Source organism: Vulpes lagopus, chromosome 7 (assembly GCF_018345385.1).
Source record: "Vulpes lagopus strain Blue_001 chromosome 7, ASM1834538v1, whole genome shotgun sequence".
Classification (NCBI taxonomy): domain Eukaryota; kingdom Metazoa; phylum Chordata; class Mammalia; order Carnivora; family Canidae; genus Vulpes; species Vulpes lagopus.
The window spans coordinates 67876981-67891392 of NC_054830.1; the positions used below are offsets into that span (position 1 = coordinate 67876981).

The 14412-nt window shown below is 43.8% G+C and overlaps 1 protein-coding gene across 5 annotated transcripts in view; it reads right to left on the reverse strand.

Moving 5' to 3' along the window:
• Positions 1-14412, reverse strand: part of PALM2AKAP2 (PALM2 and AKAP2 fusion) — a 331425-nt gene that overhangs the window by 247365 nt on the left and 69648 nt on the right. For all 5 annotated transcript variants that reach the window (XM_041761309.1, XM_041761307.1, XM_041761308.1 and 2 more), the window contains exon 3: positions 2902-3032. In XM_041761309.1, coding sequence (XP_041617243.1) covers positions 2902-3032 — 131 coding nt within the window. The remainder of the gene's footprint in view (positions 1-2901; positions 3033-14412) is intronic.

The following is a 14412-nucleotide window of genomic DNA, read 5'->3' on the forward strand; positions in this document are numbered from 1 at the left end:
GGAAACAGTCATGGTTAGCTCATTAGTGCAGGGGGAAGGAAGCTCAGACTCGTCCAACCTATCTATGCCTTGGAGTCACTTGGCTGAGCTCAGCCAAAGTGAGCAGAGCCGGGAAGGCCCGTCCACATAGCTTGTAAGACTGCAGGAGGCCCGTGCTTCCAAGGAGCGTGTAGGGCGTGTTCAAGCTGTAGGACTGTGAGAGAGAACCAAACCATGCCTAAGGAAAGCGGCTTAGGTGGCTCAGATTACATTAAGGGGAGAGGCAAGGCAGCTCCCTTCTTCCCTTGGCACTGGAACCTAAAGATGCTAACCGGTCCAGCAGATGAGCTATGAGTAAAATGAGGAGAAGCAGAAACTGAATTCCGGGATAGGAAGAAACCTCTCCCTCCGGGGGGCCCTTAGGAGGAAATGATGCCCACCAGCAGCCCTGCTCCTACAGAAAAGCAGCTCCAGGGAACATAGCTCATCCCCCAGCAAATGGCCAATGTCCAGCAGGACCATGATTGTGGCAGAAGGAAACGCCCTGCGAATCTAGACCCAATCACCCGCATCCCTACCCTTTTAGGCTGCTAGGATTTCTTTCCTCCTGGCTTGGCTATCTGTCTCTGTAGTGGGATCCAAGAGGTTGACCTGCATACATCAGTGACCTCTTTATTCTGTTGACTCAAAAGATAAAAAGAGATTTTCCTTATTTTTCTGAATATGGTGACGCCCACATGAACAATAAAGTAGCCCTAGCTCTTCTACCTCATTCCCATGGTCAATGTAGTCAAAACTGTCCATGATTTAAGATTGTTTCTCCATGTGATGGTTCATCCCACAGGTAAGGGTTACCACCGTGAGGCCAGAGTAACGGTAAACGTGTACACAAGCCAAAGTGAAACTGCCCATTTGGTGGAAAGATCATGTTTTCTAATGCCATTTAAAAAAAGAAGAAGAATAGGTCAGAGAACTAATTTGATCCTATTTTCTAAATCCTTGCTGTCTTCCATCTATAACACCCATGGGATGAAATGAATGAATGTGTGAGGTTCAGTGAGAAAAGATATTCAGGGTTTGAAAAAATGACTTGAAACAACATTTTCTGCCCATCTATACACTGCCTCCCTTCCCATCCAAAGTAGTGAACACTGCTCAAGCCACTTGGCTCCTAGGATTTTTGCCAGGTTAGCCTGGAGAATAATCTTCCAGGCTTCCTCTGCCCAGCAGAGCTCCCCTGATATGTGGTGTACCCCTCCCCAATTTTTCATCCAACAAATAGTTGTGGAGCTTTCTGCTTTGCACCAGATCTGTCTGTCGTGATCATGTAAAACTAGTAAGAAAGGGACCGGAATATGATGGACCTTTTAACAAGAGTAAAGACAAAGTGAAGCTGCTGTATGATATCAACCGTCACAGCTAAAAGCACCAGGGACTTGCTCCCTTGGAGACTTCCTATGAAACCACTTCTCCCAGTGGCCTTTTCCTCCTCCACTTACGGTCAACATTTTCAATAATCCTTGGCCCCCTCATCTTGTCTAAGACGCGGTCAGCTGAGCCATTTGGGAGGAGAGGAATCTAGAGGCTCAGGACTCATGACTTCATCCTGGCCCCTTCCCCTTCTACCTTCTGGGCTTCTGATGGGAAGACCTTTCCCACTTTCTAGAAGTTCTTGTCCTCACGAACTTGATGCTATTATTTCCAGGACTAAGATTTTCTTCTTCTAATGATATATAGAGATCTATCTATCCAAAGGGGCTGGTAATAGTTTAGCTTTTACCCACTGCGTGCTAAAAAAAAAGTGTGTGTGTGCATATACACATGTATGTGTATGTCTATGCACAGATGCACAGATGCACATCACATACAAACTTTTTCTTAGCTAGTTTCCCCCACAAGCAAAACTTAGCTACGCTGCTCTTGAGAACTCTTTAAGGGACATTAGGGTCTAAGCAAATAGGGACTCAGGCCTTCAGGCCTCACGGCCAATTTGTTTTTCCCTCCAGTGACACTACTGGAGTCCCCAGGGACTCACACAGTCCTCATTCACGCCTGGGTCTGAAGGCTGGTAGTGAGGTAGCTCTTACCCTTTATATTCTAAAAGAGCTTGCACCTCAGGAGAAAGAGATGAGGCTCACGAGGCTGACATTTGAGGCGGGGTTTGGTGGAATGGGGCGGAGCGGGGGATTTGGTTCATCTCTGATCACCACCTTCCACCCTCATCCCAGATCTCTGGCTAGGTGTCCTGGGACTTGGGACCTGGGACGATGACAGTTTGCAAGTGCAAACCTATATTTTTGCTCCTATGTGAGCCTGGCCACGGGCAGGTCACTTGTCTCCCAGATGGAAATGTTCAGAACCCGGGGGAAAACCATAAAGGAACCCAACTCACCCTCTGAGAAGGCCAAACAGACACTACAAAGCAAGTTTCTAGAGCGCAGGCACATAACTCACGGTGGTGCCCTCCTCATTCAGCCCTTCTATGATTCTAAGATCCCCGGCTACAGTTTCCCCACTTCAGATTTGATCAAATGTAGGCAACAGACCCACTGTAGCAGCAAGGACAGCCAACAGCCTGACTGGTAGGAGGAGAAAGACAAAAGCTGGTGGAAGAACTCAAAAGGTGGGCGTTCAGCGAAGGGGCAAGCTGCTTCCAACAGCTCCCTGCTCCAGGAGAACATCACTCTACCGAAGGTCAGTCCAGTACAATAATTCGTACTCAGAGTAATAACCCGGGGGTCTCTGGAAAAGTCTATAAAGGATATCAACATACTCTGTTTAGGAAGACAAGTCCCAAGCTCTGGGCAAAGGGGTCAGCACTGAGAAGGGTCCCCTAGAGGACAGCAGTGGTCACTTGTGCTGTAAGACCCCAGCAGGGGATGGGGATGGGGGTCAGGGTGGGGGGCGCTGGGAACCACCTACCTCTGAATGTTATCTTCCAGTTGTTTGACTCTGAACTCATCCTCCTCAGACTGCCGCCTCCTGGCTTCCTCCTCTTCGGCAGTTCCAGCCGGGATACCCTGCAGCAGCCATTTTTCCCGGAGCACTTTGGACTGTGGGAATGAGGGAAGAGAACATACTAGATGATACCCTTCAGTCCACAGCATGAGCTCCGCCCCTCATCAGTGTCCACCTGGATTGCTACCTTCGCCTCCTCACTAACTTGGCTCCTGACTTCCCTCGGGCCCAGCCACACACCACACCAGAGGGGTTTTTTTCTGCATTTTCTACTATAAAAAGCTGCTGAAAACATACAGGACAACAGAAGAAGCAATATAATGAATGCCAGTGCAACCCATCTAGCTTCACAATGATACAGTCCGCCGCATTTTCCCATATTTTTTCACCAGAGCATTTTAAAAGAAATAACAAACATGGGCAGCCCCAGTGGCTCAGCAGTTTAGCACCTGCCTTCAGCCCGGGGTGTGATCCTGGAGACCTGGGATCGAGTCCCACATCGGGCTCCCTGCATGGAGCCTGCTTCTCCCTCTGCCTGTGTCTCTGCCTCTCTCTCTCTCTGTGTCTCAAATAAATAAATAAATAAATAAATAAATAAATAAATAAAATCTTAAAAAAAAAAGTTTTTTTTAAGAAATAACAAACATCATGACATTTCACCCCTAACTATTTCAGTATGAATCTCTGAAACATAGAGGGCATTTTGCTGTGCAAGTACAATTCCATTATATAATTCCTTAAGATCACCCACTACCGAGTCCATCTTAAAATGCTTTATAAAAATTATGTTATGCTTCTTAGAAGCTTTTTAATAATTCCCAACCATCCTCAACAGTGGTCTCCAAATGGTATTAAAATCATGTACCGGGCAGCATTAAAATCATGGCTCAGTGGTTTAGCGCCTGCCTTCAGCCCAGGGCCTAATCCTGGAGACCCAGGATCGAGTCCTACATCGGGCTCCCTACATGGAGCCTGTTTCTCCCTCTGCCTGTCTCTCTGCCTCTCTCTCTCTCTCTCTCTTTCTCTCTCTTTCTCTGTGTCTCTCATGAATAAATAAATAAATAAAATCTTAAAAAATAATAAAATAAAAATAAAATAAAATAATAAAATAAAATAATAAATAAAATAAAATAAAATCATGCACCCCATTTGCACCACTGTACTAATATATTGTGGAGTGAAATAAAAAGGTGGGTTTTTTTTTCCCTTTTTAGTGGGCTCCACACTAGGCGTGGAGCCCAACATGGGGCTTGAACTCTCGACCCTAAGATCAAGACCTGAGCTGAGATCAAGAGTTGGACGCTTAACTGACTGAGTCACCCAGGCACCCCAAAATAAAAAGGTTTTGAGTTTCAGGTCAATAGCTTGGAGGGAGCGATTACTGCTTTGACAAGGGAAATCAAAACAGCATAAAAGAAGGCCTGCTGAAACTCTCTAAAACAAAGAGCAAGGCAAGGAAGGCGTGGGAGGGGATTTTTTTTTTTTTTTGGATTTCCATTACATAGTCCCTAGATGGCAGACGGTGGCTATTGGACATTTGCAGAGGCCTGACCCTGGGCATGAGAGCTGAGCATACCCTGGGCAGGTTGGGGGTCATGGGAATGGAGTACATAAGGATGCATCACCGAGTCGGCCAGAAGCAGGGCATGTGGCCAGTTTCAGCCTGGTCCCATAGGGCTATAAAGCCAGTCCACATAGAGTAAGCATGGAGTAAGCACTGGGTTTGCTGGCTGCCGGCCTCACCTAGATCAGAATCTGGTTTGACCTCATCAGACAGGCTGAGCAAGGCAAAGGAAAGGGAGCCCTTGTAATGGCTAAGAGCCAGGTTATGCAATTAAACACGATTTACAGAAATGAGAGAGTGGAATCTGTCTGACATTGTGGACACAGAATTCACACTCACTTCAGTTTCCTTTCTGTAGCTCTTATAAGCAACAGACAATTCGAGAGGCTACCATTTTTCTTGAGATTAGGAAATAATCTACTTATTATGAAGCTATAAAATGAGTTACTAAAAATTACATTTAGTTATAGTAAGTTAGAATTCATTAACGGTTCTGATTCACCATCCCAACAGAGAAATCCAGCGGCCACACAGGACTATGAAGCCCCTGCTGGATGTACAGCAGCAAGTCCCAATGGCTGGAATTCCTACACTTCTGAACAGGCTTTTTGTTAGCAACACATCAGGGTGGTGTCCAGGTAGCCATGGTTCTCACTGGTGTTATTCTTGGTTTTTAATTATAACTCACTGGTGGAGGTCTGTTTGGTTACTCTGGTTACTCTTACCAGTGCATAGAGAAGCGTATTTATAGCACTTGACCTGTGGCTTTCCATTAATCAAAGATGTGAGTTTGTTCATTTGTAAGTTATTCCTGACTCTATGCTCACGTGATTGTAGGCAGGAACTACCCTCACCCCAATAGACTTAAACAGCTATACATCATTTGTAACATGGTGCCTGTGAGTGTATTTACAACCACCACTACGGATAGTGTAAAAAAAAAAAAGTATTTTGAAAATCTCTAGAGCAGGGGATCCCTGGATGGCTCAGCGGTTTAGTGCCTGCCTTGGACCCAGGGCCTGATCCTGGAGATCCAGGATCGAGTCCCATGTCGGGCTTCCTGCATGGAGCCTGCTTCTCCCTCTGCCTGTGTCCCTGCCTCTTTCTCTCTCTGTGTCTCTCATGAATAAATAAATAAAATCTTTAAAAAAAAAAAATCTCTAGAGCATTGTTTAATAATATAAAATCGTGTGTAAAAGCTCATGGTACAATTTGTTTACATTGGTTGCTCTTTCTTATGGGCTAAATTATGGCCCTCATCCCCCATCAATTCATATGCTGAAGTCCTAACCCCATAATGTGCCTGTGTTTGGAAATAGGGTCTTTTAAGGTTAAATGAAGTCATTGGGATGGGCTCTAACCCAGCATAACTGGTGTCCTTAGAAGAAGTGGAGCTCAGGACACAGACATGACAGAAAGAAAACCATGTAACGACACCAGAGGAAGACAGCCATCTCCAATCCAAGGAGAGAGGACCAGGAGAAGATAACCCTACTGCCACCTTGATGTCGGACATCTAGCCTCCAGAATGATGAGAACACAATCTCTGTTGTGTAAGCCACTGTATTTGTTACAGCAGCCCTGGCAAACTACGGCATTCTCCAAAGCTCTGTCCCAGAGATGCTTCTCTCCACTGGAAAGTTAAATTTGTTTCTCTTCCTAAGTGGGCTACCAGGAAAAAAATCTGAAACCACTGTTCTCCGCTCAAAATCCCGCAGACATCACGCTCACACAGAGTGAGAGGCTGGGTCAAGCGGTGGTTAACAGCCTGAGTTCTGGAATCAGTCTTCCACTTACTAGCTGTGTGACCTCAGACAGTCTCATGGACCTCACCATGCCTCAGTTTTCTCATCTGTAAAATGGACATGATGACAGAGCCCCATCCAGGCTTGTCCTGAGAACTGAATGAGTTCATAGGCTAAAAGTGCCGAACCCACACTTAGTTCCAGAGAAATGCTAATTATTGTTGCTCATGCTGTTCCCCTGGCCTTTCCTCCCTTTATCTGAGAAAGTGCAGGTAAAATGTCACCTGGAAGCCTTCCCCCCACCAGGTGGCAGGATCCACAGGCTCTCTGCCCTGTGTCATCTAGCAGAGAACATACTCCAGTACGCTCTGGAGTATTTCACACTGTTCTCCAATTCTTTCTTTCTGTGTCTCTCCCCCTCAACACCCCCAGCTCCTCAAAGGCTGGGACTGTTCTTCATTCGCCTTTGGATTTCATTGCTGCACCTAGCCCAGTATCAGGGAATGGATGAATAAATGGGTGAACTGGAAAATCTTGACTTTCCGTCACTCTAATTACTCGGGAAAGGGTGTGTGTCACACTTCCACAGTGCTCCCTGAGCTGAAATGTTTGATACTCCCCTAGTTCAACCCAGAGAGGGTAAAAACCCTATTAGGATTTTGGGAGACAGATCTACTGGCTACCTCGGTCTTGGTGTGTGGACCCTTCTGGAAAGGCAGCCATTGCACAGACCAAGCTTTCTCTGCCCCAGCAGGGATGCTCTTCAACTGGGGCTTCTTGAAACGTGACACGTGGCTGCTCCTGGGAATGTTGTCTCAGTTCTTCTTCCCACTGTGCTTCCTACCACCAAGGAAAGGGTCTAGCCCCTCATTTCTGGCTGATTTAGCCCTAGCCATCCATCAGTACTTCTGACAAAAGCAGCCTGGTGACCACGAACACCGAAAGTACATGTGCCCTTGGATCTGTCTCTTCTCTGGATAAGGCAGTGATGTCGCCAAAACACCCCCAACAGCTGGAGCCAAGAAGAGAGACTCTAACAAAACAAGACATTCACTAAAGTGTTTGGACATCACAAAAACAGAAAAGGAAAGTTGATTTTTTTTTTTCACTTGGCCTGAAAGTAATTCTGCTAGGGCAACCCGCCAATTCAAATACATTTACCACCAAATCCCTACCCCAGATCCCCTCCTGTTGTCTCTGAGGGTCAGCTGTGTCAGGGCCTTGTAATATAATGCACTTGCTCATTCTGATCACACACGCCCATCAAAAGCACCTGTTTCCCTATACTGTTCTGGCCCTCATTGGCTGCCTGAGTGTTCCAGAGACAAGTGACAGGCAAGGCACAGCAGAAGTGAAAACTAAAAATAAAACCTTTTTTTTAAAAAAAGATTTTATTTATTTATCCATAAGAGACACAGAGAGACAGACAGACAGACAGACGGACACAGGCAGAGGGAGAAGCAGGCTCCATGCAGAGAGCCCGACGTGGGACTCGATCCCCGGTCTCCAGGATCAGGTCCTGGGCTGAAGGCGGCACTAAACTGCTGAGCCAGCCGGGCTGCCCAACCTTTCATTTTTTATGTGCAAACAACATATAGCAAAAAAAAAAAAAAAAAAAGCATCATAGCTTACAGGTATTAACTATCAAACTATCAAACTTCACATTTGTCCATTGGATGCAACTCTGAAGAGTCAAGACAAGGGAGGAGCAGAGAGCTGGCAGTGGGTAAAGGGAGCCATGGCAGGGGCTCCTGAAGAGTAGGATGGAGACCCTCGGGTTCATCTGGCTCTTGCTCTACAGGTCTGTCCAGCTTTGGAAAACAAAAGGAGAACAAGGCCCTTCACATGACCGTAGGCATAAGGTTTACCAGGAAAGCTTCCTAAAGCACAGATTCCCACCCCCACCCCTAGAGATGTTGATAGGGCCTAGGAGTCTGAATGGTAATAAGCTCCCACATCGACACTGTCAATGATGCTGCTGGTCCATGGACTACAATGTGACTAGCCCCACATGAGAACCTGTAACTATCCGAATGCCTGGAGATGCGTAAGCTTTCCCACTGGCTAGCCAAACACTGATCCGACAAGAAGCTCATCATCCTCACACAAACCTGTCTCTCCTCCTGCATCCCCACCTCAGGAGCAGTGGTGTCCCCATCCATTCCTTATGCTCCACACATACTGCCAGGCCCTGAGGACACTGCTCTGGAAGACAGGCAAGTCCCCAGTATCACTGAGCTTTTGTCCCAATAAACAAGGATGCAAGATCATTTCAGACTGCGATACACGCATGGCAGGAGGTAGGCAGGACAGTATTTCAAACAGGGACCCGCAGAGGACATTTTTGGTGGGAAAAGCTGAGATCTGAGATCCGAGGCAGGGAATTTCAGGTGGGAGAGGCTGGCAAGTGTAATAGCCCAGATGTGGGGCAGGGTTTAGCGCGTTTGTGAACCAGAAAGAATGACAAGTGGCTGGACTACAGTGAGCGGGGGTGGGGAAGAGGCTAGCATAAGTTGGAGATGGAGAGGACGGCAGGGGCCAGATTAGGCAGGGTCCTAAGGACACTCCTAAGGAGTGTGGCATTTGTACTAAGCACCATAGGAAGAGAACAGATTGGCAGGGACAGAATTACAAAGTATGAGTGGTTGGATCCTCTTACACCATCAGGGGAGAGAAAATGTTAGCTTAAAACAGAGGAGCAGCAGAAGAAATGGAAGGTGTGAGGTGCATTTTAGAGGCAGAGTCAATGTGACTTGCTGATAGCTTAGATCTGGGAGATGAGGGAAAGGGTGGGATTAAAGATGACATAGATATTTGATTTGAGCAAAAGGGTGGATGGTGGTCTCAACACCTGGAAATTGGAAGGACTAGAGGAAGGACAAGCGCTAGAAGAGCAGAAAACCAAAACTTCTATTCACGCCCTGAATAGAAGCGTGGACATGTGTGTGTGGAAGCGACACCCATCTAAGTGGACATGTCAGGAAAACAGCTGAATACAAGAGCCTGGAGTTCAGGGGCCATCAGGGCTGAAGACACCAATTTGGGGGTCATTGGTACATAAATGATATTTGAAGCCACGGTATTGAATGATGATGATGTGATGCTGATGATAATTCTTACAGCTCTTGCTCTTTTAAGTGCCTTATATATAAATTCACTAAACGTTCACCAAAATCCCACATGGTAGGTGCTAATATTAAGTAATTAACCCAGGGCACCCATTTAGTAAGGCGTGGCTCTGAGATTTAAAGCCAAATGGTGCACTCTGGCTAGGATCCCCAGGAACCCTCTTTTTCTCAGATGGGATTTGTAAAACAGTCAGGCACCGCTGACCTACCCCCCAACTCGGATAACCCCTCTCCAGCTTCTCTGACAGTGGGCTCCTCTCCCACTCATCCCTGGGTTCCCACAGCCAGGTGCTCCACCTTTACACGCCTCCAATGGCTGACATGCAAGCTAATAGTTGGTGATAATAAGTACCTGTTGAATGAATAAATTATTGAAAACCATGCACAAGCACTGTATTTGAGCAAATATAAAATCTCAGGCTATTAATCTTAGATTATTCATCTTAGACTATTATTAGAGATCATCCAAGCAAAATGTTTCTCCCAGCTTTACTGAGGTACAATTGACAAATAAAATTGTAAATATTTAAAGGGGGCAACATGACTATGCAAACTTTTTAAATCTACAGGTAAGGTACCTGATGTTAGGCAACTTTTCAAGGTGATCCAGGTAAGCAATGAGCACTGTCTGGTGGTGGTCGGTGGTGAGGAATGGGCAGTGGGAGATAAGTTGGGACTAGTCAGTCTCCAAATTTTTTTGTTTGTAATTTTTATAAAGTCATATCCACCAATCTTTTTACTTTATATTTCTGGCTTTGATGTAATAATTACATAAAGCTTCCTCGTTCTAAGAGTATGAAAATATGTACCTGTGAGTTTGCATTTTCCTCCTGTAATCTGGCTCAAGCCACACTGGCTGTGTTGGTGGATGGTGTCGGGAAACGGGGAAATTCAGCCTTCTACTAGAAAATGGCTTACACACAACGTGTGGCAGTAGCTGTATTGTGTTCTTGATCATCTGTGTTATCCCTGTTCTTCTCCTTCCCTGGGATACTTCCCTTCCTCCCCACTCACTCCTGGTAAGATCTTGGTTTGGTGTTGAGTTTTGTTACATGATTTCAGTCCACAAAGAAGCCAACCCAAAACTTCTGATAGAAGAAACCAAGTTGTAACTTCTACTCAAACTCTGTTTACAGGGCCAGTGGGGACATGATGGGGAAAAGGGGGAGATGTAAAAGTTCCTTCACACTGTGTGCCCTGCCTGTCTATTCAATATTTTATAATTTGAAATTGGCCTTTCACACATACTAATCACCAAGGGAAGTCTAAAATTAGTGCTAAAGGTTCACAATAGTGAGAGACACTATAACATGTTTGCAGCAAGATCCCTGGTACCTTCAGGCTATATAGCAAATGACCTTGGTGGGTTGACAATAAATATCTCACAGGGTCACAATTCAGTCTTTAATTTTTTTTTTTCCATTCAATCTTCTTGAAAGAAAAGGCTGTGGTTTTTAAAATATAATGACAGTTTTCATAGCTTGGATTAGAAAAAAACTCTAGTCAGGGTTCCCTGCTCATGAATAAATCATTCAAAGGCAGCCTATGTATTGAAGATATGATATTAGCAATTTGATTCTGACAGTGCTGACTCGGTCATACAAACCTTTATAAATGTGACAGTTCCAAAGGGATTTATGTGGCAATACATACTGCATGCCTATTCTTGCTAGGGCCTTGGACTGACCAATAAAATAGACAAATCTCTGGTAATTCAACCAAGAGCGCAAAGGGAATATTAAATATAGTCTGTCTTGTATACTATAATACTTGATTTATTTTGTAAACTCACATTATCACAAGTCACATAATAAAAACAATAAAAATAAATAATTGTTTCCATGGAATAAAAAGCCAAGACAATCTTTCAATAGAGGAAAAATGATGGCTCTTGCCTTATGACAGATTATTAATACATATTATATATTAAATAGCTAGAGGGACTAAATGAGGATGGTATTGGCACAGGAGTGGCAGATTCATGGCATAAGAAGAATCCGCAAATGGTGAACTCAAGTATAAGGGAAAACTATGTATATGATAAAGAAGACATTTAAGTCAGTGAGGAAAAGGATGATTTCATCAATAAATCACATTGAGGCAACTGGCTCACCATCAGTAAAAAGCAAAGTCATTCCTATCTTATTTTATATAGAAAAATAAATTCTAGATGCGTTAAGACTACTGAAGGACGGGAAACCTCATAGGTAAGTGTGTGAGATGTTCTTTGCAAGAACCATAACAAAGTCAGAAGCCATAAAGCAAAAGAAAGTTGGATGTAATGTCACAAATATTGCAAAGCTTTGTATGAGAATTTATTTATTTTAGATTTTATTTATTTATTTGAGAGAGAGAAAGAGCACGCATGAGCGGGGGCAGAGGGAGTGAGAGGCAGAAGCAGGTTCCCTGTTGAGCAGGGACCCTGACATGGGGCTTGATCCCAGAACACTGGGATCATGACCTGAGCCGAAGGCAGATGCTAGACCAACTGAGCCACCCAGGTGGCCCTTTTATGAGAATTTAAAATAGCCCATCTAACTAAAATCAAAAAAAGAGGTAAAGATGAATGTATTTTGGACCTGAATGTTAATACCATTTCATTTTACTCACCAGTTGATAAGGTCTGTGAACAAGAGTCACACAGTTTAATCCATAAAAATACACTAGAGAAAAAGCATAGAAGGATACACTTCCGTGTGAGCTTCATCTGGGTGACAAGTACACAGTTGATATTTTTTTCTTTTATATTTTCGTGTACTTTAAAATTTGCTTTTGCAATGATTGTGCATCCCTTTCTCTTACAATCAGCAAAAATAATTCACCATTAAAATTGCTTACTCGTCCCATATGTGAGCACTTCTTGGGAATTCTTACATCATAAATATTAGGTACTAAATATAGCTAAGAATCCTGTAAAAGGAAATCTGAGATTAATTGGGCGAGGACTTCAAAGTACTTGGAGGTTTCCTAGTCCCTGGAGTGTAGCAGCTCTTTCAAGATCTCATACTTGGGCCTTTCATTGCATTGCAGAATTTGTTTATTATCCATCTATAAAGTAACAGTATTTTTATTATGTGGTATAGCTCACTGCATAGCCCTCCACATCACAATTACCAAGAATATTAAATAAGTATTGGGGCACCTGGGTGGCTCAGTGGTTGAGTGTCTGCCTTTGGCTCAAGTCATGATTCCAGGGTCCTGGGATCAAGCCTTGCATTGGGCTCCCTGCCAGGTAGGAGCCTGCTTCTCCCTCCCGCTTGGGCTCTCTCTCTCTCAAGTAAATAAATAAAATCCTTTAAAAAAAAAAAGAAGAAGAAGAAGAAGAAGAAACAAAACTGTTGTCTTGCATTCTATTCATTTGCTTTGACAAGAGACCATAAATCTATCTAAATAATTCATATCTCACTGCATGAGAATAAGTGTCCATAGATGATATGACAGTGAGAATTATATCTTCATAACTACAAAATCTAATTCTTGTGCCTTTCCATTTAACTTTGCACTAAGCATATATTATTTTTTTGAGCAGCATCTCCGGTTTTATAAATTAGTGAAATAAATATTAACTGTTGACATATTTCTTAATATTTTCTACTTCAAGGGACTACCAATAATCAATAATGTTTCCACATGGTCTAAATTTTCAGGAGTCCCTGAAAGCACAACTTGAGTAAACAGACAATGATGATGGTAATTGGCATCTCTCTAAACAAATTACTCAAAATGGAAATTTTCACTTGAAGAAAACAGTGAGCTGGAGAAGACTTGGTTTTAAAGGCAGACAAGCCCTAGGGTTCAACCAAGGCTCCCTCACTTAGAGTCTCTATGTTCTTGGGCAAATTACTTGACCTCATGAGTTTGTTTCCTCACGGAGAGACAGGGAAAATAATATTTACCTTGTGGCCGTTATTGAGGGGATGTATTTAAAGTACCTGGCACCTATTAGGCCCTCAAAAAAATGATGATTATCAAGGATGGACAAGGGGATGACAAGGCTGCCATGCTGCCAGGAGAAAACTGGCTGAGCCCCTACCAAGAGGTTCACAGAGGTACTATAACCTCAATGAATTTACTACCATCCAGGGGTGAGGCTGCCAAGCTCAAAACTGAATGATCACAGGGAAGATGACTCACGCTATTCAAGTTCAGTCAACAGCTAACTGATTGAAAGTAGAACATATTCTTTTCTGGTGCCTGAATGATCATGCCTCTCAGTCAGGCACCACCAAAATAACTCAGTTTTTTTTTTTTTTTTTTTTTTTTTTTTTTAGGAATAATGGACTCAGAACAAAGAGAGGCAAAGAGTCATAAAAGAAGTTTCACCTGAGCAGAGGTGAGACCTGATGACACTCCTCACCTGACCTCAGACCCCACCTCACCAGAGCATAGAAACTTGGTATCTGCCAGAGGTGGAGTCTTTCTCTGGAAAAGTACCAGATAAACCACCTTTGGGGCCTCTGAGGTTTTTTTTGGTTTTGTTTTCATTGTTCAAGGCTAGCGATCCACCCTCGTTCTGTCTACCTGGGCTTTCCCCAAAGAGAGAAAATTACAACCCACTGGTCTCCACTTCTTAAATTACCATCACTTCCAGTCCTTTCTCTGCAGGTTATAGGAAGATTACTTAGGTGAAAGTGCTGGATGTTCCCTGAGATAGCAAATTTTACCAGGATAACCATAAAGAACTATCTGATTCCCTTGTTTCCAAGTCTCTGAAGGAGTCTCACTGTTTCCATACGCAATAATACTAAGTCCTTTTTATTGCTATTTCTGTTAATTGGATGGATGGATGGATGGATACATGGATGGATAGATCCATTAATGGATGGATACATGGATGGATATTGTGCTGGAAATCAGCAATGAATGAGAGTCCTGGGTATCTTATTTGGCCCAGGGTAAGAAATGGGACAAAAGAAATTTAATCTTCTGACATATATGTTTTGCAAGGAATGCAAAAGCAAAGAACCACATTAATTTTAAAGAGGAGTGGGGCTCTCTAGTCAAAAAGCCTCGCATTTTTTCAGTCCTCTTCATACAA